General features: G+C 39.3%; 1 protein-coding gene across 9 annotated transcripts in view; it reads left to right on the top strand.

Moving 5' to 3' along the window:
- SGIP1 (SH3GL interacting endocytic adaptor 1) overlaps positions 1–26,623 on the top strand; it is a 203,056-nt gene that overhangs the window by 69,070 nt on the left and 107,363 nt on the right. For all 9 annotated transcript variants that reach the window (XM_049618508.1, XM_049618509.1, XM_049618512.1 and 6 more), the window contains one exon: positions 22,125–22,188. In XM_049618508.1, the coding sequence (XP_049474465.1) occupies positions 22,125–22,188 (64 nt within the window). The remainder of the gene's footprint in view (positions 1–22,124; positions 22,189–26,623) is intronic.

Genomic DNA, 26,623 nt, shown 5'->3' with positions numbered 1-26,623 from the left:
TTTAAAAGCTCCCTGCATGATCCACATGTGTGACCATGACAGGAAACCTCTGATTTGGGCTTTATGAACCCTGGATTCTTCCTCCAGAGAACAATCACATAGTCTGTCTTTCTGCAATGGTTGCTATGGGGAATAAATGAAATAGTGTGTGTAAAAGCCCCCAAAACAGTCAAAGCCTTACAGGTGCACGGTACCAATATGAAGGTCTTCTAGCTTTTCCTACCAGTCTGGGCAAATTAACAATGCTTTTATGAATTTTGAAATTCCAGATTCAATTGCAATGTTTAGGCTGAGAATAATAGATATACCCAAATTTCCAAGTGTAGAACAGAAAGCAAGTAGCTTAAAGTTATTTTCCTAATTCATGTTTTTCTATGCTTACCTTGAAAATTATTATAACTGAGTATGTAAAAAGATTCTTATTTTTAAAATAATTTTAGGGGTGCCTGGGTAGCTCAGTTAGTGAAGGGTCTGACTTGGTCTCAGGTCACAATCTCGTGGTTCGTGAGTTCGAGTCCTGCATGAGGCTCTGTGCTGACAGCTCGGAGCCTGGAGCCTGCTTTGGATTCTGTGTCTCCCTCTCTCTCTGCCTCTCTCCCACTCACACTCTGTCTCTCTCTCTCTCTCTCTCTTTCAAAAATAAACATTAAAAAACTAACTTTAAATATTTTGTTTGTGATAACAGCAGAAATTTTCTAGAACTTAAAAAAAAATGTTTCACCTAAAATTTTACAAGTGTTAAAAATTTAGAAGTGTGCTTAGCTGTCAGCACAGAGCCTGATGCGGGGCTCAAACTCACCAACAGTGAGATCATGACCTGAGCTGAAGTCAGATGCTCAAATGACTAAGTGACCCAGGCACCCCTCATCTTCTATTTTATAGGTAAGTGAAGCCTAAATGAATCAGTCTTAAAATACATGAAAAATATCAAGCTAATGCTATTTGACAGTGGTTAGTCTTGGAAAAAGAGAAGGGACTAGAAGTGTTCAGTCTTTGAGAAGAGGATATTAAAGGTTATGCAGTCTATTTGTGAGCAACAACAACAAACTGCTTTCTCTTAGTTCTTTCATGGTGTTTCTCAAGTATAGATCTTTATTTCCTAATATAGGACATATAGTGGGATTTATATATAAAATTGCATTCAAGGGGTGCCTGGGTGGCTCAGTCGGTTAAGCGTCTGACTTCAGCTCAGGTCATGATCTCACGGTCCGTGAGTTTGAGCCCCGCGTCGGGCTCTGTGCTGCCAGCTGAGAGCCTGGAGCCTGCTTCGGATTCTGTGTCTCCCTCTCTCTCTGCCCCTCCCCCCTCATGCTCTGTCTCTCTCTGTCTCAAAAATAAATAAACATTAAGAAAATTCTTTTAAATTGCATTCGTGTAGCATTTATATATCAAACCCCACACTTTTATGGGTCAGTGAATTCAGAGACTGTCTTGGTTAGAGGCCCAGAAGAGTTAAATTTCCATTTTAAAAATAAGCAATCAATGCTTTCTCAGTGGTTTGAGATACCATTAGGACAACTTTAGAACTGAAAGTAAAGGACTAGAATTAGAATATTTGCTTGTCTGGCTTCTGATAGAGCATCTGAATTGTAAAGCTGTGCTGGAAAAAGAATGAGAAGAACTAATCACGCAGGCCACACCAATTGGGCTGCAGAACACATTGAGAGACCCTTTATTAAATGCTTGATATAAATTTTCAGGGTAGGAAAGCCTAATCTTTTTAGGTGAAGTATTTAAGGTACGATCGAGGAAGGACAGAAAAATGAAATAGAGAGAGAACAGTACTCAGGATGGCTGACATTACTTCTGATAGACCTATATCTGGGCTGTTGCTTCCCAGCTGTCCCCCAATACCTGATAAGAAAAGTGGTTCTGGAGTATTTTTTTTAATTTTTCTGTAACTAGATATAATTAACACTGAGCTGCGTGAACCACAGATGAATGCTGGAATGTGCTGATGTGGGGAATATGCTAAGAATCAGAAAGGAGTCTGAAGGAAATTAAAGTTTTTCATCCTCCTCCTTTTTATTCCATTACTGACCAGAAAATAACAATGCAGTAATATGTGTTAGACAGCAGTCTATAGTTTATGACTCCCCTTTACATGTATTATCTTATCTGACCTTCATAGGAACCTAGTGAGATAGCTAGAATCTGTCCCTGGGAAAATATCTCTAAGGTTAGCTAAGTACAATGAAATGTCTGAGAAGAAAAAGTTCTAGAAAAAAAAGAAGCCGCTTTTCCACACATCAAAGTTACCAAGACTATAAAGCTTACTCCTTGAATTAATTAGCCAGATCTGAATTTTAGCTCATAATATGGCAGAAAGGTCTGTGTAGGAAAACCACTAGAATACAGAAACAAAGCTTCTGACACGAAGAATGAAGTGGAAGGCTGCATTTCTGTCATGGAGGTCTCAGACAATGAGATTTCTCCACGGAAGAACGATGTGAAATTTCCAAAACAGCCAAAAGCGTGAAATATGGATAATTTTATACAGTATGCCTTAAAAAGAAAGATCATTTTCTAGGTTTTTGGTGTAAACCTGTGTCTGATTTGTTACGTGATTCTGACCAAGTCCATTTAACTTTCCCTAAACCCATCTCCTCAGCTGTGACAAAATATTTTCTTCATAGGACACTTGGCAAAATATGTATTGTGGTGAATATCTAATTCATAAAACTGTCACTACTCTGTAACTATAAAAGATGTGAATTATTGCATTGGATTAGCAAAGGGTTAGCTGGTTTGTGTAATCTGAGACAGTCGAGTCTTCCCTGGTCAACCTGTAGCCCCTGACTTCTAACGATGAGTCATCTTGAGTTCTTCCCACTCCTCAATCCAACATCTATCATTCACTAAACTTCCCCTACTCTGTCTCCTAAATAACTTTTGGTCCACTCTCTGTTTCTATTGCCAGTTTTAGGCCTCATTATCTGTCTTGGCTAGATTGTTATGATGGTCTCTAAACTGGTCTCCTGCTTCTAGTCTTCGCCACTTAACCCACCTTCCCCACTGCATGCAAATCTAACCATGTAAATACTTTGCTAGAAGCCTACATTTGCTTCCTAATAACCTACAGAACAAAGTCCAAGTCACTTAGTGTAACATGTGGGCACCCTATGACCTGATCCTTACCTACCTTTTTAGCCATCTTACCCATCTCCTATCATTGTCTCTTTCTTACTTAGTGTGACTAACAAATAGCAAGTAGCTTTTATTTCTCCATACGTATCATCCATTTCATGCTTTTGTGACCATGTTTGTGTGGTTTCCGTGGTCTGGAATGTTAATCTCACTTTTTTGGCTCTCACCAGACTCTTACTTATCTTTTGGGACTCAGATTATGCATGTCAGATGAGACTCCTCTCCGAATCCCCAGGTTACGGTGGGTGCCTTTCCTCTGTGCTCTAGTGGACTCTAACTGCTGCACATAAGTGGACCCTAATATCATGCTATGCTGAAATCATATATTTGTGAATCTCTCATACCACTCAGCAGTGCTCCTCAAAGGCAGAAGCTCTATCTTATTAATTCTGTCACCCAATACATAGAAAAATTTACAGCATGTAGCGGGTGACCAATAAACATCTGCCAAAGTTTTCAGGTTGCTGGAGGCAGTTACTAAGGGAGAAGCCAGGGTCAGTTCTGAGCATGACTTTGGAATTCGTCATGTGGGCAGATATTAAAGGCTTTCTTACCTGACTAGGCAATTGCTCTATGGCAGTGGCTCCCCAGGTGGAGAGAGCCCCGTGGGCAGGGTTTTCTGGATACATAGGTCCTTGGACTGGCTGCTCAGTTACCTTGCCCAAGAGGTAGATAAATGAAAGAAGACACAGAAATGGGAAGCTGAAGATGCAAAGAAGGGAAATGGAAAGTCAAAGAAGGCTGAAGAGATGTGACGCTTCTAAAAATGTCCCTAACGGATTGTCATGTGGCTTTGTTTTCAACCTGGATGCTTAAAATTCATTTCAGGAGACTGGTACCGTGGTCATTATAACAGACTGTGTCTTATTGAGATGTGTGGGGAGACAATCAGTCTAGAGACCACAAAACTACTATGTCAGTGTGTCGCAGAGCTCTTAACAAATACAGCCAAGCAATAACTCATGACCCCTGTATGGGCCAACACAAGCTGATATTCTTGCCATGATAGTTCGTTAGGGCTTTTATTTTCGATCTAGAAGAAAATACAGGTGAAAGCTAATTTGGTGTCTAAGGGTGAATGGAAACAGGATATGAAGTTTCCTCGTTACTGCCTGATACCACTGATTGTCTCTGTGGCTCAATTAGCCACATCTTGAAAGAAAAGGCAGCATGAGTCTGAATGCTCCTGGAAGGAAGCCCAGTTCTCCAGGTAAGGTTTCAATTGCTTTGTGGCTCAGCCAAGACCATGTGACCTTAGTGTTGGAATCCACCTGAGTATTCTAGGAGGTGCAGGGCGTCTTTTCTCCTCCATGCATATCTTTTCATCTGGGGAAGCTTTGAAGTCTCTCAGACATAGGGAATTTTAAGACACTGGAAGCGTGGAGTTAGATCTCATTTTTAAATAAGTACTTTTAAAAGCATTATACAGTAGGAAAAAAATACTAGACTTGGAGTCAGACACAAATATATTTATTTATTTATTTTAATTTAAAAAAAAGGTTTTTTTAACGTTTATTTACTTTTGAGACAGAGAGAGACAGAGCATGAACAGGGGAGGGTCGGAGAGAGAGAGGGAGACACAGAATCTGAAACAGGCTCCAGGCTCTGAGCTGTCAGCACAGAGTCCGATGCGGGGCTCGAACTCACGAGCCGTGAGATCATGACCTGAGCTGAAGTCGGACGCTTAACCAACTGAGCCACCCAGGCGCCCCAGACACAAATATATTTAAATATTAGTGTAATATATTAACCAGGGGGTCTTACACAAGTCATATAATCTCTTCTAGCCTCTGGCTACCCGTAAAATAATGGATGAATGACATCTACCCAGCAGGATGAATTTATGGATTCAGTGACATGAGACATGTGAGAGGACTTACCATTGTAATTAGCACACAGTAGGAACTCTGTTTTTTCTTTGCTTATTACTGCTAATGACCAAGTTCTTTAGTTTCTATTTCTGCTCCTGAAGTAAATGGGTTTTATCTTCCTCCTCTACCCAGTTTTAAAAGCTGTGGGTCTAAAAAAGCACTGGAGCTGTTTGTAACAGAAACAGATGGATGACTAGAGCAGCCAGAAGAAAAATAGGGAGGCTCCATCAGGGAGACATAACAGAGGGCTCGGCTGATTGACTGTAATTTAGGACATCCATCATCATGGGTCCAAGGACAAACACTATGAATTCTAAGCCTGACTCAGGCTCTGATTCCTTCTAAAGTGTTAAATAACTCCTTTAATATCTGACGAAGATTCACCACAATGCTTGGCATAGCTGGGTTGTCTCAGCCAAGATCATTTATTATACACTATCATTACACATTAATGCAAAAAAATAATTGAGTTCCTACATAGTAAGGGACTTAACTTGGGTCTGTGATACATTTAGGCAGTCTATAAATTCCCTACACACAGGTTGGTAGATATATGTGCATGCCAGTATTTTATGGGGAGAGCATCCATAGCTTTGATTAGATTCTCAATGAAGTCTGTGATCAAAAAGAAGTTAAGAGCTACTGCTACATACTAACAGACGTTTCTTGTTATAGTTAGGACATTTTCATGACTATGTTTTTCCTGGAATCCTAAAACATTCACCCTGATGAAAACAAGATTGTTTTTCACGCATTGTTTCTATGCATTATTTCTATGACCTATACTATCTTGTAATGGGACTTTTACTACATCAGTTTCTCAACAGAACTCAAACATATTCCAGAGTTTTAATTGATGATAAAACATGCTTGAATTTATAACACTCTTCTCCTAACCACGAACTTTCTCCATCATTCTCTCGTATTTCAAAAGACAAAATATCAACTGGTCATCTCAAACAATGAGTTCCTTGAGGATAAGGAACCAAGGCTTGGAGTTTTATCACACCCAAAGGCCAGGTAGCCCAGCAATCTCAATGCATTACTTATAAATAAAACCTGCTCTATACTGGAGAGCACCCTTAGGCACTTGTGAAGCAGCAAGTTGTTTCAGGCATGGCCTACCATTGGGCATAGCTGAGTGATAGACGATGCACCATAGTGGTAGTGGTGGGAGGGACGGAGTTTGCTAGTGATTGATGGTTGAGAGTATTTGAAGCAAAGAAGCTGAAGTCGCTGTCTCTAGTGCTAAAATGAAAACCAGTAATTTAGAGACAGAAATGGTATTCATTCCCCTCTTGCCTTTTGATTGTGTGGCTGACTCTATTCTATCACAGGGGAGCCCTAAAAGGCCTAGAGTGAACCCCAGCACCCCACCCCCTCCTAACCAGGGGACACTCTGTCACAAAGATGCCTGATCCACCTCTTTAATTTCTTCAGAGGTGAGACCAACTCAAAAGGTTAGGACTTGTTTGGCAAAGGGAGTATTTCATCCCACATGCAAACCACTGACTTAGTTGTATATTGCTCTTTGCTTTCCTGACTACAAACTTACTTTTCTGTAATACTGATAGCGATAGAATGGAGCAGACCATATAGAACAGATACTCCCAGGAGTGCTGGGAGAGGAGACTAGGGAAGCACAAGATCACTGGGTCTCATGAGCTATTTAGCAAGTGCATGGTCGGGGCAGTGTGCAGCAACTGCTCTCCACTCAGCCTCCCAGCAGACGTGTACATGGGTCGAAAGCCTGGGCCTTGGGTTCCGACAAGCCTGAATTTGACCCCTGACCCATCATTTACTATCTCTACCATGTTGGAAATTTGTGGTGCTTCTCTGAGAGGTGTGCCTCATCTGCAAAGCGGGGATGGTTATACCCACATAACAGTGTGGGGCTGTGAGTTCTAATGAGATATTCCATGAAAATTACACGATGGCATTTAACAAATTCTAGCTATCCTTCTTCCACAGAATTTAATTTTCTAAAAAAAGAATGTATTTTTATGTATAATATATGTAAAATGTAATGTATATTACATTTTGGAAATATAAAAAGTTAGGTTTTGATCTATTCTGTTAATGTAGATTATAGATATATATTAATATATTTAATATATGTCTTTAATATATATGTAAAATATATTCTTAAAAATCAATATTCTTACATTGCTTCTGTTTCTTACGCAAAGACCAAACATAACTGAATCTATTTTTTGATGGTGAAGGTAACATTCTTGCATCGACTTGAGGCAACTTTAAAAGTGCTTTTTGTATGTATCATTTTTAGAATTCCAATTAATGCCCCATGCTCTACTTCAACAAAGCCATCAGGCACTGTTCATTGGGCCGGTGGCCCCAAGATAAAAGCCCTTTCCTTCTCCAGACAGTGTGATGCATCTTTTTGTCTTTGGCGGTTGCCCTAACTACCTATCTTTAACTTTGCCTCTTTGACTCATCTATTTGGCTGCTGCCCTTCTGGTCTGGAAAAGGAGATCAAGAAGGATGTTCTATCTGTCCTTAAAACAAGAGGGAACAGGCACTGAGGGAGAATCTGAGGGTCTCTTCTGTGTTATATACACAAGTGTGAGTACACTTTATTTGTACATACATATCCAAGTGTGACACCTTCTTTCACCTTTCCTTCTACTTCTTCATTTACTTTGCTGTATTTTTAGGACTTTGGCTGTATTTATGATTCATGCCCTTAGATAAGTAAAGATTTGCAAGTGAGTATTTAGTGGAGGTTCTTTTCTCAGTGATGGAAAAAGTCTTAACCTGAAAACTCCTTGTTCAGTTGCTTATACCAAATAATGATGGAGAAGGTCATTTTTAGCACTCAAGTCTTTGCCTGGCTTGGAACCTTTTTTTTCAATTCAGTGAATGTTCACTGACTATCTGCTGTGTATATGGCACTGAATTAGGTTCACAAATGGGGCACAAGATGAATAAGAAGTGGGTCCCATTCTCAAGCAGTTTAAAGTCTAAAAGAACAAAGATAATGTAAACTGTAATAGGGGGCAAAAATTTGGTAAGTTCTATAATGAAGTCGTAAGTGAAGTTTGGAAGAACCCAAGGGGGGAAAGTTCAGTTCTGTAGGAAAACTTGGTACAGACATAGGTGGGCACTTCTGAGCCAGCCTGAGGATGGGTGGGCTTCTGTGGGTATAGTTTGAAGAAACGGTCATCCAAAGAGATAGACCTCCAAACAGAGGCTGACACATAGATCATGAATATACTTGTTTAGGGAATGAGGAGAATGTTTGGTTGCAGAGCACAGTGTTCAAAGAGTAATGATGACAGATAAAACTGGAGAACTTTGAAAGACCTGGTCCTAAATGCCACACGAAGTAGGGAGTTCTGTCTTCTGATGACTTCAGAGCAGATTGAATTCCACTGAAATCACTGAGGTGGGCTGTACTTAGACCCAAGTGGCTGAGGCGAGAAGGTGTGTGCATGTGTTTACGTGGCCATAAAAAAGAAAGAAAAAAAACGAGAGCTAGCCTTGGTTTTCTTTTTAAAAAAAAATTTTTTTTTAACATTTATTTATTTTTGAGACAGAGACAGAGCATGAACGGGGGAGGGTCAGAGAGAGAGGGAGACACAGAATCCGAAACAGGCTCCAGGCTCTGAGCGGTCAGCACAGAGCCCGATGCGGGGCTTGAACTCACGGACCGTGAGATCATGACCTGAGCTGAAGTCGGACGCTTAACCGACTGAGCCACCCAGGTACCCCTAGCCTTGGTTTTCAAGGGAGTTTCAAAGGAGAAATATCTGGGGCAGCCTGACTAGTGTGCTGGCAAAATTTTAAATTAAGCGTGTAGATTCTGTTATAAATGTGGCTGTTCCAGGAAGAACAAAATACATTTGTGAAAGGTACCACATAATTAGCTTAATTCAGATTCAGCATTTGTATCTTGGCATTTCTACAGATACCATTTCTAATGACTTTTTTTTTCTGTTTTGTTTTGTTTTCTATTATTAAAGTCACCTTTTACTTTCCTTGTCTTTGAGGTTATAGTCTCATAAAGTGAAAAGTCTTTTTAGAGTACTTAACAGAAAATTTAATCAAAATGCTAAGCCAGATCTCAGCTAAAAAAGTATTGGCGTCATTGGAAATGTGATTCAGATTGCTAGGGCAGTGCCGTTCAGCCAAATAGGGGTTTGTGACACTATTCTAGACATTTAGAAAGTAATGAGTTATATTTATCATAGAAGTGGAAACAAAAACATATTCAAACATAAAGCTACATGGTAATTTAGAGTACTAGAGAAGATGGATATGTAGTTTTGTGTTCTCTCTCTCTACATATATAGGTACACATATTTATATTTTTATATTGGTCTATATATCATACACACATATTTGAGCTGAAGTAAAGCATGAAAGTTGGAGTCCAGTCCCCTCTATAATTCTCTGTGTGGCTGTGGGCCTATTGCTTTAAACTCTCAGGGCTTTAGTTTTGCTGATCTAGTCCCAAACCAAATGTTGATGTCCACTCTGCTATTCTGTGACTTAATTACCTGTCAGTTGTGCTGTGTTATTTCCTCTTTTTTGTCCTTTAACGGAAGCTGATTAAAACCCCCTTCCAAGAACAAACAAACATAAAAATTGGCTTAAATTATCATTTGGAAGTTGGTTAAAAACCTCAAAGCCTTCTTCAACCATTACCTTTGGGGGGGGAAAAGTAATTCAGCAAACCATACCATAGATTTTTATTAATCCAAAAAATTTTAAGAATTTAACCTGGGACCAGTTTTATATTCAGACTCAATTTTTAGAAAATAATGATGTGACAAGCCATTGATTTTGCTAAGAACATTATTTGTTAAGCATGATTTATTTAGGTTTCATAGCAATCCTATGACATAAGATCCATTTTATGGATGAGCATATTGAGGTTAAGAGAGGTGTAAATTTATGCAAATTAGCACAAGTAGCTAGTGGCAGAACCGGTTAGTTATGTGGGACTAGAGCTGCAGAGAAATGATAGCATCTCACATCCATGCAGGGATTGAAAGAGACAGCTGACTTCCAAAGAACCAAGTTCCCTTGCCAGAGTGCAAAGCTTTTGCTGGGGCGTGGCTTCACAGACTTGGACTGTTTTTCAGCATCTCTTACATCTAGGTGAGACTATTTGGTATACAAGCCATGCTATTCTGGCCAGTGGCATATAAGCAGGACTATCTCTTTCCTGGCTGTGGTGGTAAAGTATCTGAGATACCTTTCTCATACTCTTCCACAGCAATCTTAAAGACCATGTCTTAAAGGTGACAGCTTTATGAGATGGAAGGAGCCTAGGTGAACAGATTGGAGATATACAGATACAGATACAGATACAGATACAGATATAGATATAGATATAGATATAGATATATAGACACATATTTGATACATATCAAGAAGGATTCATATATATGAAATTGAGCTAACAGCACTCCCTGATGGATTGGCTATGGAGAACAAGGGAAAGGAGGAGTGCAAGGTGCTTCTTAGGTTTCTAGATGAAGCATCTTGGGGGATGATGGTACCATTTTACTTGGAGAGAAACCCCCTGAAAAAGAAACTGGCTTGGGAGGAAGATCAGCTTTCAATTACCCATGCTTCATGTGAACATTTGTCATTATCTTGTTAGACTGGTGAAAAGTAGGCAAGATTTTATAGAATCTTACAGTTAACATATCCAACAGAAGAAACCAGAAAATATACTAGAAGGTTTGTGAGGGGAAATGCATTTTCCTTCCCTTTTCATATTAACAAGGAAAGAGAAGAACCTTACTATTTTCACTGGATTGGATACTTTACTTTTAGATGACATATACTACCACAGTTTACTGTTTTTCAACCCCCAATTAAGATGATAAAAATAATCACACAAATAAATAATGATATTGCTTTCTGCTTGGGTAGCATTTAATTTACATATCCAAATCCATTTTCTCGTTTAAGACAATAATCATGGGAAGCAGGTAGTTTACAGGTCAGGAAGCTGAATTCTGGAGAGATTGATCTTTTTTTCAACATCACATATCTGGTTAGTGGTAAATCTACAGTCTGGGTTCGGGACTGACTGCAAATGTAGCACAACTCTGTGAGGGGTTTGAGTTCAGGAAGTATGGAGGTTTCAACAGAAGGCTCTTAATTAGGTTGAATCTCAATTAGGATTATCAAAAGTGATATATTTATATACTGTCACAAATGGTAAACTCTTAAGTGGTAAGAAATGTTCAGGAATTCAGGAAATTTAAATACTTTGGTTAGAGTTTCTATACAGAACCTAACTCAAATGTTAGTTTTCAAATAACTAGTGTAGCATAGTACTTTTGGCAAAAGAACAGTGTAATTTTATCTCTTGATGATCTAGAAGAGACTCATTTCATTTATTTAGCATATCATAGTGACATTAAACAATTTAATTACTTTTGGAGCTTTCTGAAACAAGGTAATAGATGATGTTACTTTCCTTCTTGAATACTTCCTTTTTTTTAATTTTTTAAATATTATTTTTGAGAGCGAGATAGAGTGAGAGTGGGGAGGGGCAGAGAGAGAGGGGGGCACAGAATTCAAAACAGGCTCCAGACTCTGAGCCATCAGCACAGAGTCAGACGCGGGCTCAAGCTCATGAGCTGTGAGATCATGACCTGAGCCGAAGTCAGACGCTTCACCGACTGAGCCACCCAGGCGCCCCTCAAACACTTTCAATGACTGCCTGTTGCTCTTAAAATCTAAAGTCTCTAACTTGACCTTCAAGAACTTGAATGATATGGCCTTGCACTTCCTCATTTTATGTCACTCTTCACTCCAAACACCACAAAATTATGCATACATGTCATACTGATGAAGAGATAAACAGTTAAAGTGGCTGGCAGCTACTTAATTGAAGGTGGGTGTTTTAGGGTTACTTAGTAACTGATCTGTGATCTCACATTATTCAAGGGTAATATTAGATACAGTATCCCTAGACCAGAAGAATCTCTGGCACATGACAGATATTCAGCAGGTTCCTATTCTATCAACCACTGAGTGAGATGAGGAGGTCTTCTGATAGTGATCACAAATAGTCTGGAACTTGCACGACTCTGAGCATGACTCTAAGCACTGAATAAAAGGCTAGGGTTGTATCCCTGGCCATTACTGGGATATTGGTGAAGAGAATACTGACCAATATGGAAAAATTGCCATTCTGACCTTGCTAGGTAAGAATGAGGATCTAGAACCAAAGAATCATTAGTAGACTAACAAACATCAATTTGAATGTTTAGCATATAAGATTTATAAGTATGACCATTTAGCCATGCGGAGGGGATTGCTTGATAATTCTGCAAGCCTACCAAGGATTAATTTCCCAAGAGCATTAGGTTGATATTTTCTGCCTCCAATGAGAATACACAAAAGGGGATCAGGTTTTCAATGCAATTTGATAGATTTATATTATCCCACAGGAATAATTTCACGTCAATGAATTTTGTTATCTGTTAGGATTTATAGCCAAAGGATGGATGGTGGGACGACAAAAGGATGGATGGAGGGAGGGCAGGTGAATAAATACATGGATAATCATTATCTTTATGACCCTTGTAAGTGGGATCCATCTACATACATCCCAGAGGCCTTTAAGACCTCTCAAAAGAACTTAGAGCTAGTCTCTCTTTAGTTCCTTTTTGAGACTTGTATTTTTTGTGCATGTTTATCTGATGACTGATCTTATTTTTTAAAAATATCTCCTTCTTTATATATTTTTAACTTTTCAGACCATTTCTATTCTATTTTGGAAGTAGGCTTCATGGGCTCTTGGTAAGTGATGTTGGCTAACGGCCTGTGATGGGTTGGCTCTGCAGTGCCACGTAAATCTCCTTTCCCCTTGTCCACCTCTGTGCCTCTCCCTAGTAGGTTAGAATTAAACCACGAGAATTCTATGCAGAATGTGTTCCAGCTTTGTTTTTCAATTCACCTTTGACAAATTTAACTCAGAGCAGTAAATGGCACATGTAGTAACAAGTTAGAGGTTTTACCAAAGTACTTGCTCTTTCCTCCCTGGATGAAATATAAAAAGACAAGGGCACATGAAAAGGATTTTTGTTACTGTCCAGTTTGCTTTCTTTGGGATGTATTCCCTTGTTGAAAATGGAGTGTTTTGGAAATGAAATTTGGTGAATTGTGATTCAGTGAATTTTTCTGTTTATGCCTCAAAACCAGAGTCCATCTGAACAGGATCATTAACTTTAATTTAATCTTACATGTCAGTGTCAGGCAGGGGAGGGACTGGAGATGGAGGGGAGAGAAGAGAGTCAGTGTACGTGGGAAGAGAGAATGAGAGAGAGGAAGGGGGAATAAGAGGGAAGCCATTTTATAGAACAAGGTTCTCATTGAACAGGTCAAATTAATTTTGTGTTTGAAGTGTTATTTTCCAAGCAAAGCATGTGTGTCTCCTCATCACAATGGAAGCAAGAAACTCCAAATTCAATATACCACTAATCCAAGTAGAGGTGACATTGGCTTATTCTCAAATCACACTGGGAAGACCAGCTGATTAAGTTCGTAATAGACTTGCACATAGTAAAGGCTTCATCAATGCTGTATTTTTATGCTACAGGAGATAGTTATATTTCCTGAAAAGACTGTGAATCTTCTAATCCCCACTTATCTGTTGTGATAGATGTTACCAGATTAAATTTATTGAGACCAAGTTTGGTTTCGCTATTAAAACTGTAATCCAAGAAAGCTCAAGATTTTGAAAATTTGATTATTAGCGATTTTTGATGTATTTTTATTTCTAGAAGAATAGATCTACAAATCAGGCATTTAGTTGCTTTTATGTAATCAGCTGAAATAACTGGTTCCCAAATGCTTTGTAACTATCAAAACTGCAAGAAAAGCAAGAGAAATCTGCATATAGTGGTGCACAATATAATGTAGGTGTTATACAGGACTTTTATACCCATTTAAACTTTACCCAAAGCTTTTATGATGGACAGCTGAGAAAACTGAGACTCAGAAGTTACTTGCCCCAGGAGATAGAATAGACGACATTCGAATCCAAGTCTTTCAGAGCTCAACCCTCCTAACTTTCATTACAACTGCATACTCTTCCCATGGATCTTTCTGCTTAAATCTTAATAGAAGTTGTTCATCTGCTTAAAATTCCTCCTAATTCTACTCAGCTCCTTCATTACATTAATAATAGTATAGCAGACACTAAGTCCTTTTGTGGCAAATCCGTTCCATGACCATCTTCTCTTTAACATTTTCTTCCATGTCACCAAATGTCAAATATTTCTTTTAAAAAAAAAAGTCATCACTGTTTTTAATTCCTTGAAGTTCTGAATTGCCTTCTAGCAATCTCCATTTTAGTGCATGAACATGAACTCTCACGTATCAAATCTGAATGTCAAGGTGCTGTCCATCTCACATCCTTTCGCAGTCCAGTCCTAATGGAGGACATCATCAGGATGCACATTTCTCCCAGTAGGCTCCCCTCAGAATGATCGGGTACCATCTTTGTGCCTATTAAGTACAAAGAACAACTGAATTTCCTTTGAGTCACATAAGAATGAAGGTAAAACATTCAGACCAAAGGGCACATGCCCATCAATTTTGGACAATTTTGATGAGAATTCCAAATAGATAGAGCAACCAGCAAACATTTTTTTTGACTGAGTGACTACCATGTACCAAGTACTGCCTGACACTGAACTTTCCTTTATTAAGCAGTTCCCATATCTTATGCAGTAGTCTAAGTACTGAAAATCATAAACATAAAAAACCACGGGAAGGGCTGAACTCTGTCTTAACCTATCTTACATTGTTCTGTAAGACCCTCTGACAAAGAATCTGAGTTGGATTATAGTACCTATATTTAAAACTTAGAGGAAGAGCTGATATGCAAAGAATCTTAATCTTTCCTGACAGAAATACAGCGACCATCATAATGAATAGATATTGACAGTCTAGAGTTACTGTCAATATGCGGCATTATGCCCAGGACAATTAAATTTGTCTGTTTTATATTACTGAGACCAAGTGCTTGGCCTGGGTTCCTGCAGAAAATAAATAATTCCATTACATGTGATTCACCTTTGAGTAACCCTCCAAGCTGAAGGCTCAAGCTGAAAATTTACATTATTACACAAAGAATAGATTTTGCAAACATTTATTAGGTGTCCTTATGTTCCCTGGGCAGCATACAAAGATTTAAACATGCAAAATACAGTCTTCATGTGTAAGAAATGTGCGTCTTAATTTTCCTAAAAAGGTCTTTCAATTAAAAAAAAATCTAGTTGGTTTTTGTTTGTTTGTTTTTTAATAAGAAAGCAAAATGAATTGTGATGACTGACAAAGAGATATCCAGACACGTGAGGAACATGGACTCTGGAGTCAGGCAGAAGGGACTCTGAAATGTGGTCTGTCAGCTACTAGCTGTGTGTTCTGGTACCAGTTACTGCTCATACTCCATGGTATAGAATCAATACGATAATAGCTCCCATCATATGAGGTTGTACTGGGGTAAGATAAAGAACTTCCTGATACATTCCCTAAACCATCGTAAGTACTTAATAATTTACTTCCGTTCGTTTTTCACTATGCTATGTGTTTTGGGCTAACTTGAGCTTTTTGATGTGCTCTTATACACATTATTCACCCAAAAATGTGGTGAGGCCTTAGCACGCCGCTCACCCTGCATTTCCATTCTCTGCTCTAATGCCTATGCATTCATTCAGATAGTTCCGTCCTGTGCTGTTCAGGGCTCCTTCTTCCCTAATACTTCCTTTTGCACAAATGCATATCAAAAACCTGAACATCCATGGAATTATAGATTGCAAAGATCAGAAAAAGTCATTAGTTTTTAACTATTATAAAAACTTTGGCCATTTTTTTTTACTTGTTAAACAGATATGGATGGTGTGCCCACCATGTCCCATGCATTGCTCTGGGTACTACAAGAAGCATCATGACCACCCTGTAAAAAGTTGCTTGGTTTTGGAGTCAGACAGAACTGGCTCAAATCTTGGTCTTATCGCTTGTTTGCTTAGTGATCTTAGAACTTAATCCCTTGGAGTCTGTTTCTTAATTCATAAGATAGGGGGTTGGTGATACCTTCTGAGCTCATTGAAAGGGTTAGTCTGTGTGAAGTGCTTAGCACAGTGCCTGGCACATACGAGGTACTCAGTGAGTAAGAAGTACCTCCCTTTGCTCTTAGTGATTGCAAAGAGAAAAACTGGGATTATCCCTCCAAACCTCATGCCCTGTGAGGACATTAATCTTATATTAAAAGTAACATAATGCCTCTTAGATTCTCTTTGCTGCAAATGACAGCCACCAATGGGTCAAATTGGGATTTGACCCCAAATCTTTGGATTCCAAAGAGGGCCATGCATTCTGCTCCTTCCCACCAGGTCTCCTGCTTGTGTTTCTGGGAACTGGTATCTTCATGCTTTGAGTGAGATACATGAGGGAATGATTTGTGTCCCTCTAAGAACTGTGTTTTGCATACTGACTGACCCTAAACAGCTCACCGCCATCCCTCCTCCTCGTGCTCCTTTTTTTTTTTTTTCCACACCAGTAGGTCACTCTAGAGCCAGCTTTGTGCCCTGGCCTTGCGTTGTCCAAGCTCTGCTCCAAAGCACTGTTTTGGGAAAGATAGGAAGTGGAAGAACCAAATATACCCCAGGAAGATGATCTCCAAAAGTAGTGCCTTTTCAACAATTTCATAGGCAATACGCTTATACAAAGGCTTTAACACCACAATGAAGAGCTATTAGTGAAAGCAATGTGTAAGCAAGATGGTGAAATGAGTAAAGAAAGTAATCAAAAAACAATACCTTCAAAGGAGCTCTGTCTCTCAACAATCAAATACAGAGAATATGCCCCCCCGCCCAACCCCAGCAGGGCCTTCTCTCCCCCAGCATTAGAACCTGGCTTTGTCTTTGGCTCTTCTCCTCTCTACTGCATCCCTACATCTCTCCCCATCTCAGCCCCTTTACATTAGCTCATGTGATAAACCAGTTACTGCCAATGTGCTAATAGGACAGTGACCATTTTACATTTGGATTCTCCTTGTTGTCCTACAGCTAGCAGTGGAATGGCAGGAATTCTGGACAAGGACAGAAAGGAGGATGTAACTGGCAGGACTCTCCACTTAGATTCCTCTATGGGAGGACGGCATCTCTGGTTAAGGCCAGCAGTGTCTTCTGCGTGTCTGGGTCTCAGCTCCTGCCTAGAGGATGTTCACACCTCAGTTTCTCTTTTTCTGGACTCAATTCCAGGACGGTTACCTCAACTTGTCCATCTACAGAATCAGTCTTCATTTCTAAGGAGAACAAAATTTCAAATGGGATTTTTAAAAATAAAACAGAAGACATAAAACCAAGCAAAAACCCTGTAGGTTCTTTTGAGTATCAGATTTTGATGTTTGACCTAAAATTAATATAGAGTCCAAATTTTTCTTTTTGGAATTTCCCTCTGAACAATTCTGTTTTCAGTATAACATTTAAAGGCTCATATTCAGAATTTATCATTTGTTTAATGAGTTTTTATAGAACAGTTGTACTCAGGAGAAAAGAAATGGATAAAGGTCATTATGTTCTGCTGTACTATTCTTCACCTGCAGAGTTGTATACTCTTAAAACCAGGAAGTTCCAAGGTAATTTGACTTTTTTTTTTAATTATCTCAGGGAAGTTTCAGAGAACAACACCAGTAAACACAATTTGTGTTTTAAACTTAAAAGATACTTTAAGTTAAAAAAAAGACTCTCCAACTTTTTGGACCTTTCACAAGAAATATATTTTACATATGAGTATACTAAATTTTGTTTATCCATTTATCTATTGATAGAGAACAATTTCATTATAAAATTTTTATTATTGAAGTATAGTTGATATAAAGTGTTATGTTAGTTTCAGGTACAAACATAATGATTTGACAATTCCATACATTATGCAATGTTTACCTCAATAAGTATAGTTACCATCTGTCACCGTGAGAACGATTTCATTTTGAGGAGAATTTTATTCAGAAAATAATTGTAACTAAATGATCAGGCGTACCTTTATAGGTTTAATTGCATATATATAATAAGTGGAGCTTAGAGGCGCCTGGGTGGCTCAGTCGGTTAAGTGTCCGACTTCGGCTCAGGTCATGATCTCGCGGTCTGTGAGTTCGAGCCCCGCGTCGGGCTCTGTGCTGACCGCTCAGAGCCTGGCGCCTGTTTCAGATTCTGTGTCTCCCTCTCTCTCTGACCCTCCCCCGTTCATGCTCTGTCTCTCTCTGTCTCAAAAATAAATAAACGTTAAAAAAAAATTAAAAAAAAAAAAATAAGTGGAGCTTAAAGGCTTTTGAAGAAATCTGTCAATTTAGAAAAGCCTGACTGTGAGAAGTACTGTGTATTTAGAAGCTCATGAGATATTACTGGGCCTGACCTATAGATTCAGGGTTCATCTATGTACAGATGGCAAGTGCAACCATGTGGGTTTGCCCCAGGGAGAGGGTATAGAGGACCCTAGGACAAAATCCTGAAGAACTTCAGCATTTGGGGAGCAATAGAGGTAAGGGAGCCTCCAATTTCCTCCCTGGAAATGATGATAATAAAACCTAACTTAGGCAGTTATTTGAGAAGAAAATACCTCCTACTTTTTCACATACATGAGACAACAGATGTAAAGCAACTGGTGCCTGGCTTATAGGTAAGGCCTCAGTAACGATAACTAATAATATTACACTGATGAAACTTCTTATTCTATATTTTTCTTATGTTATCACTGTTGTCAATTTCTGTACTCTTTGCTTTATGTTATTACCTTGTAACGTCATATCCAGGATCACCTATTTTGAAATGAGCTTTCCTACCCTCTTAAAAAATCAGTCTATTTTTAATTTCATTGTTATTCCCAGACTTGACTAGCTCCTCTGGTAGTACCAAAGGAAACTAAAAGAATCTAAATTAAATGGAGAGGAGCTAGAGGCACAGGCCAGACTTCCTGTGTGGCTGACCCAAGCCTGCAGTTCTGGATGCACACTGGAGGATGTTCTCACCTCCACAGCTTGGAGGAGAATCGTTCTAGCCCAAGATCATCAAGACAACAAAATTCTTTCCCTTAATATCTCTTTGTTTTGATATTGACAAAGGAATAGTTACTTCATTTCTTAAAAAACAAGTGATGTTTTTCCGTCCCATTTCTGGTAAAGAATAGTTGACAAATATTCATGACCCAACCTAAAAACAATTACAGAAATTGACTTTAAAATTGTCATGAAGTTCTGGAGTCAGAAGTGGAAAATCATTACTCCCTTTCAAAAAATTTATTTGAATATTTTTTTAATGAACTCTGAAATGTATGACCACACCTGTACATTCACTTTTAACACAGTTGGTATGGTTGTTTCTTCCTGGATCTTCTCAAAGAGCTGTTAAGATACAAATAACTTCTACGTTTCATAGCTGTTTGCTTTAGTCTTTCAGAGTTGTCTTCCTACTTTCCTAAATTTCTCCAACCTTTCCACTTCTCGAGGGGGAAAAATGTTTCCAATGCTTTCTCTTATTTGACAATTTGGTTAGTTCTGTTTTTCTAGAATGTCACATATTTGGTGTATTCCCGTATGTATTCCGTATATAGAAAAGTATTCTAGATATGGGAAATGCCACTTTCAGTGAAATTAAAATTACAGATTGGCATAGGATTTTGTGAATGTGTGCAAATTCTTTCTTCCCTTATTATTGGCTTATTTCTTATAGACAGAGATTGAGACACAAAAAGATAGAACTTGTATTAAGCTACACAATTTAAAATGATGCTGGAAATGAACTCTGTCCCCTGAATTCTGATCCTTTGCACTTTTCACTGGAAGATGGACAATTCATGGTGTTTGTGACTTAGTTCATATTGGCTATTGTCCAAATTTGGTGGTGATAACAGGACAGAATCTATGGAAAACTACTATTGCCTGTTCTCTTACCAATTTAACACAAGAATTACTGGAATTTATGTGTATTTTCTGATCTGTTTGGTGGAACATGCTGTCTCTTACAGTCAAGTTATAGAAAATAAAATGATTTGAAAACATAAAATAATAATAGCATTTATTTTAAAGTCCTATAAAAACCAGCAGTGATTGGTAAAATACAACATTTACTGTGACCCCAAACCTGAATTAGAAGCATGGAAAAGCCAATTAAGAGGCCTGGCCCAAGAAGAAAATGATGATTGTCATTATGATATTTTTTCCCTATAAGAGGATAAGGCAATTTGAGGTAAGAAGCAAGAAAGCTTTTAACGATTAAAATTAAAAATGAGGGTGCCTGGGTGGCTCAGTCAGTTGAGCATCCCACTGTTGATTTCAGCTCGGGTCATGATTTCAGCATCATGGGATGGAGCCCCATGTCAGGCTCCATACAAAGTGTGGAGAATCTCTCTCACCCTCTTCCCCTCTCCCCACTGACATGCACTCTCTCTCTCTCTTTAAAATTAAAAAAATTAATAAATAAAAATTAATGGGGGAAGGTGTTCCTAAATATTATGGGTGGGTAGTTTTAAATGTCAGTGAGTTTTCCTATAAATTCATGTGAAGAGTAATGAAGAGCTTAATGTGGGAAGAGATTTTTTTTTAAACAAACATTGACATTTTAAAGACCTAAACATCTTAAATGGAATGACTATTAAAATGCAAAATTAGACTGAACAGAGACATTTTGGGGATCACATATGAGTAGAATCCTAAGAGCCAGATAATGAATGACTCACGTAAGCTGAGCGGTTTGGGCTGACTCACATGTTTTGGAAGAAGGTGTCATCAAATCTCTGATTCTGTCAATGTTTTTCCCTTTGTTCCACCTGTTAGTGCAAAACAAATCCTGAAATTCAGTGACTTTTCCAGCTCCAATTTGTCAAGAAGACTTTCCAAACCACCAATAACAAGTCTAAGACTTTGAAATATATAGGCATCTAGTATATCTGAATAATACTCACTAAGGAACATGAGCCATATATGTAACTATGGAACATGTAGGAGATAGGAATCCCAGACAGAGCCTTGACAAGATAGGAATGGAAGAACCAAGATTGGGCTTGGTTTCTCCAGGATGGAAGAAAGGAGCCTTCTTACCCCAATACTTCCTGAATGATGCTTCCTAGAAGATATTTTAAATCAACAAATGTTATCTGGTACCTATACCAGGTGTAGGGAACATACAGAAGGAATCCTTGGCCTGTGTCGTAGAAAAGCTCACAGCCTGTGAGGGAAACTGACATAGGAACTAAGTGAAACAATTTGATAAATAAAAATATACCTAAGAGCAACATTAGAGGTGGGGGGGGGCACAGAATAGTCAGTTTCCTATACCTCTAGGACTGAGAAGCCTTCACAGAGAAGGTGGCATTTGTCTGGGCCTTGATAGATGGTTGAAATTCTAAATATCCGAATAGGAAAAGCACCTCAACCAGAGGTAAGAACCACTTATAGAAGAAAGAGATACTGGAGTACAGATGTTGGGGTATGTTCAGAGAATGGTTAATAATCCACAGAATTGAAGAATTAGAAAAAGATGAGATGGGACTATGGGAGACAAAGATGTGTTCAGTCAATGTAGCTCTCTTGTTCATGTAATCTGTGCCTTGGAATGGTCCTACTCTCAGGATATGTCTCACCCAAAAATTGCTGTTTATATAAATCTGTGATAGGGTTTCTTGAGCAAGGACCTATTTAGTGATGAATAACAATAATCTAAGAGAAGCTTGCAATCTTTTCTATATCTAGCCCTGATCTCCTTTCCATTCTTTATATTCTTAGATTGTTCAGAGAGCTAAGAACTTACGGTGCTGGGTCTTTGATAAACATCTGTTGACAATAATAATGAATCATGTCCACGTGCACACACAGATACTTACATAAACTTTCACTGCTTTTTAAATGTTCAAAGTTAACTGGTGTGTTGCAACTTCAAAAATTTCGTTCACTTGGGGGTGCCCAGGTAGCTCAGTCGGTTAAGCTTATGACTTTAGCTCAGGTAATGATCTCACAGTTCATGAGTTGGAGCCCTGATACCGTGTACTTGAATGTTGCTAGAAGTGTTCAAAGAGAAATTCGATCTCCTTGACCCTTTGTTGTTTTTTCCACAGGATTGAAAAAACGTACAAGGAAGGCCTTTGGAATACGGAAGAAAGAAAAGGACACTGATTCGACGTATGTACTTTGGGACAGCACAGCGGCTCAGCTGCAGCTGAGGGACCACATGTGGCCATGTGGTGTGGTCAGCTGCACGGCAGAATGAAGCACCCGTTAAACCCTTTATTTGGCTAGAATCCCCGAAAGTTACAAAATGGGAAAATCAACAGTTGTTTGGATACAGGTGAAACCAAAGAGGGCTACATTTACTGCTCACCTTTAGCTTTTCATCCCATATATTTTTATCATGCATCAATTTTAGCACAGTATGAGCGCTGTACTGTGTCCTTGTCCTCCAAGAACGTATAAATCATGGGATAAAATATCTACCATACCAAAGAAATATCTTCCATATAACAAAATGAGATAACATAGTTGAAATGCCTCCTATGGTAGCTAGTGCTTAGTAAATGCTCAGTAAATGGCAGTGGATGCTACTCTTACTCTTACTAATACAAATTAATATGTGGTCAGTTCCTTATGAGCAGTTAAAAATGAAATTTCATGGAAATTTGAGGGTGGGAAAACTCATGTTTGGACAGATGATCAGTGAAGCCTCAGAGAGGGAGGAACCTTGAGTTTGGACTTCAAGTAGGTGAGGACATGCATCTCATGCCAAGGGAACAATGACAGCCAAGGGAGAGAGATGGAAAAGTCCAGTAGGCATTCAGGACAAGATAGCTAGGACAGTTTGTCTACATGACGGCTGCAGGTAAAGGTGGTAATGGGAGGCAACGCTGGAAAGGAGACCAGGCCCAGATAGGAAGGGCTTTAAGGGCTAGGGTGAGGTGTCTGGGCTTCCTTCCTTAGGAATGGGCAACCTTGAAGCCTTGAAGCCTTTTAAACCAGATAGTGTAAAAAGTTTCCTAAGGGGAGGAAGCAATTTGTGTGTGCGTGTGTGCGTGTGTGTGTGTGTGTGTGTGTGTAGATATCACTTGTTAAAATCTCTGGTTCTTACCTTTTCTGTATGCTTTTTCTTTTGGTAAATAATTATTTCAGGGAAATGACATTCACTCTAGCCTTGCAAGTTTTTCTTTTTTTTAATTTTTTTAATGTTTTATTTATTTTTGAGAGAGAGAGAGAGAGACAGAGCATGAGTAGGGGAGGGGCAGAGACAGAGAGGGAGACACAGAATCCGAAGCAGGCTCCAGGCTCTGAGCTGTTGCACAGAACCCGACACAGGGCTTGAACCCACGAACTGTGAGATCATGACCTGAGCCAAAGTCGGAGGCTTAACCGACTGAGCCACCCAGGCACCCCAGACATAAACTTATTCTACCAGCAATGATAGTTGAAGGACATGCTGTTTAGTATAAACCTTTGCTTTTCATGAACCCCTGCTCTCGAATTGGGTCATGCATCATTCTTGCAAAAGGCTGGGAAGTTGTTCTGGCAATTTACTGTCCCTTCAGTGTTAGGTAATGCTTATGTTCGTCTGCAATCATTGAAACCTTGTTGATGCAAACTGTTTTCAGGACTGTCACAACTCCGTGAGTGTTGCCAAGCAACCTGCTCCAGTAGCCGACCAGCTCCAACTATAGCTGATTGAAACTCCTTAGACAGAGAGTGGGGTCGGGACCAGAGCTTCCTGATTTGATCATCATTACAGTGTCTGATAGAGGAAAAGAGAGAGCCTGTGCTAAGTGGCAGGCCCTGTGCAGGGTATTTTTGTATGCACTGATATCCTTTTTAATCCTCACAGCGATTCAATAAGGTTAGAAATAATATCTCAATTTTAGAAATGAGAAATCAGTGCCAAAAGGGATTAAGTAACTCTCTGAAGGCTATCTGGAAATAAGAGTTGGAGCCAGAATTCTAGTCCAAATCAAGTGCCCATCCTCTGTCACCCAGAAGAAAAAGACTAGGTGGGCAAAATTTTAATCAAGACCTGTAGCGGAGTAAGAGAAAAGGCAGTAGCTGCGAAAGGGAACTGACACTTCTTAAAATAGAGACAAAGGCCCATGGTAGATGATTAGTTTTCAAATAGAAGTCAGTAAATATAATGGGTTCACTGCTAAAAAGAAAATAAAATTACTAAAAATATATGTATAAAACTTCATAAGAGGGGGTTAGAAAATGCATTGATAACACATGCTCTAGCAGCTGAGACTGAGATGTTAGCAAACATCTCTCCACTCCCCATCCTAGGTCAGATTGTATAAAAACTTTATTCTAGATAACATTTCATGAGTGTTTACTATATTCGAGACACTATTCCAGGCTCTTCACTTTCTTCACTTCATTGAATCCTTTAATAGGCCTATGTGGTATATGCCATTTTCATAGCTATTTAGTAAATGAGGAAACTGAGACACAAAAGGCTCAAAGAACTTGCCCAAGGTTATGCAGTTAGGAATCTATGTTGACTGAATCCAGGCAGTCTGGCACTACAGCCAGTGGTCTTCACTGCCATGCTTACAGCCACCAGACTAGGAGACACAGGCTCCATTCTGTCAATGGTTAAGACAGAGGCAGGATATGACACTATGCCACTATGTCCAATTACAGGGAAATGCCACCCCTATAGCTGCAATATGCATGAGATCAAGCAGCCTCTCATTTAGATTGCCTATTGATACACCCTTGTACCTGGACCAATAGTGGGCAACGCCATAGCCAGGCCTATCTGCAGAGCCTTGTCTTCATATCTATAATGTGCTGCCCCAAAGACATCCCTGTGAAGATCAGTACCTTTGTATATATCCTACCCTAAATGTGACACAATCATCTCTCTCTCGGTTCCTTCAGTACAGGTTTGCTATCCTGGTAAGAAATGCTTATTTTTTGCAGTATATAAATCTGAAAAAGGAAGTTTGCTTTGATGAATGTAGGGCAGTACCTTTCCTCTATGCTTTCTGTCCAACCTGGGCTTATTGGTAACCTTGGTAACCCCCTGGATTTACTCGCCTGTCTCATTCTTTTTACCATGAGCATGACTTCATTATTTCTATCCTCTGATTCTAGCCTAGTGCCTGGCTATAAACACTCAGTATTCATTCAGTGAATTATAACTTTTAGCAACCTTTATCTTCCTACACTTTGTTTTATATGAAATTTCTTTGAACCAACTAATTCCCATAGCCAGGTTCAAAGACCCCAAGATTTCTGTCAACTCCCATGGGTCTTTCAATATCTGGGTCCTTTCTGCATCTAGTCCATGTATCGCTGATTTACCTCTGCATCCCCACAGACACAGAACTGCTTACGAAAATGATGTGCTCCCATCAAGTGTTTTATAATCCAAATGGAATATCTTGCTGAATTTGAAGGGGGTGTTAGTAGAAAAAGGAAATCCCATCATGGAGCCCAGAAGATGTGCTCCTAACTCTCTGCATTTCTCTCCGCCTCTCTCCCTCCCTCCCTCTCCTCTCTCCTCCTCCCCACCCCATGAATCAATAAGGAATGTTGTTACTTGGTCCCACCTCCTAAAGAACAGTTCCAACCACACCAAACTCCATAAGACTTCAGAGTCCACCTCAAGCACTTATTAAGTTTACCTTCCAAACAATGCAGGTCCTCATCTAAGCATAACTCTGGCCTCCGTGTTAATAGAATAACATTTTTCTAGCTCTTTACAGAGTGAACTAAAATAGGAAGTTATAAAGTCACAGTGACTACCCTTTTATTTCTCCCTTCCTCTGGCTCCTCCAGTTCAGTTTCCCACAGGAACAATATTACTTGCTTTGAAGTCTAACATGGCTGCAAATGGTCAGTTTTGTGTTCTCAGTGATGAGACACCATGAAAGAGAAAAAAAAAACATAACAAATGAACAGTTTTGAATAGTTAGTATGGGCCAGGAACTAATTACAAGTTCTTTATATACTTTATTTTATTTAAACAGACTTTGAGAGATTAAGTAATGTATTCAGGGTCACAGAACTAATGAGTGGTGGAGTCTGGACACCCACGTTCATCCTACTCTGGAACCTTTACTGCTAGGCACTGCAACACAGCGTCACCCTGGATGATGAACTCTCTTGGCCTTAGGTCATCAAGGGGGCCATTTAGCAAACATTGTCCTCCATTCCCTGCTCTCCTGAAATCGAAGGAGCAGTAGGTATATAAACATAGAAGAAAATACAGATTCTCAAAGTAAAGAGAGAAATACCATAGGAGTTCCTTTCTATAGGGAGAGATTCAAGACCAGTCACAGGGGAGAAGATGAGAGAGGGCAAGTCAGTTTACATTCCTTGTGGTAGTTTAAATGGAGCCAGCTGAGTGGGACAGACTCTTAATAAACTCCCCTCTCAAAAGTGAACCAAGACACCGCGATAGCAACATGTACCTTTTGGACAACAGCTTTTAACGAGAATCTGCCTCCTCCCCCACACACAGGCACACCTCCCACGCTCAAATATCATTCGACTAATTTGTTTTGACTTCGTTTTCATTAGCCAGGTTCACTGGGGTGGGAACACAGGAAAGGGGGAGAGAGGTGGTCTGCAATTCTTA

Source organism: Panthera uncia, assembly GCF_023721935.1.
Source record: "Panthera uncia isolate 11264 chromosome C1 unlocalized genomic scaffold, Puncia_PCG_1.0 HiC_scaffold_4, whole genome shotgun sequence".
Lineage (NCBI taxonomy): Eukaryota > Metazoa > Chordata > Mammalia > Carnivora > Felidae > Panthera > Panthera uncia.
Note: the sequence above shows the minus strand (reverse complement) of the source record. Positions and strands in the feature narration are given on the sequence as shown.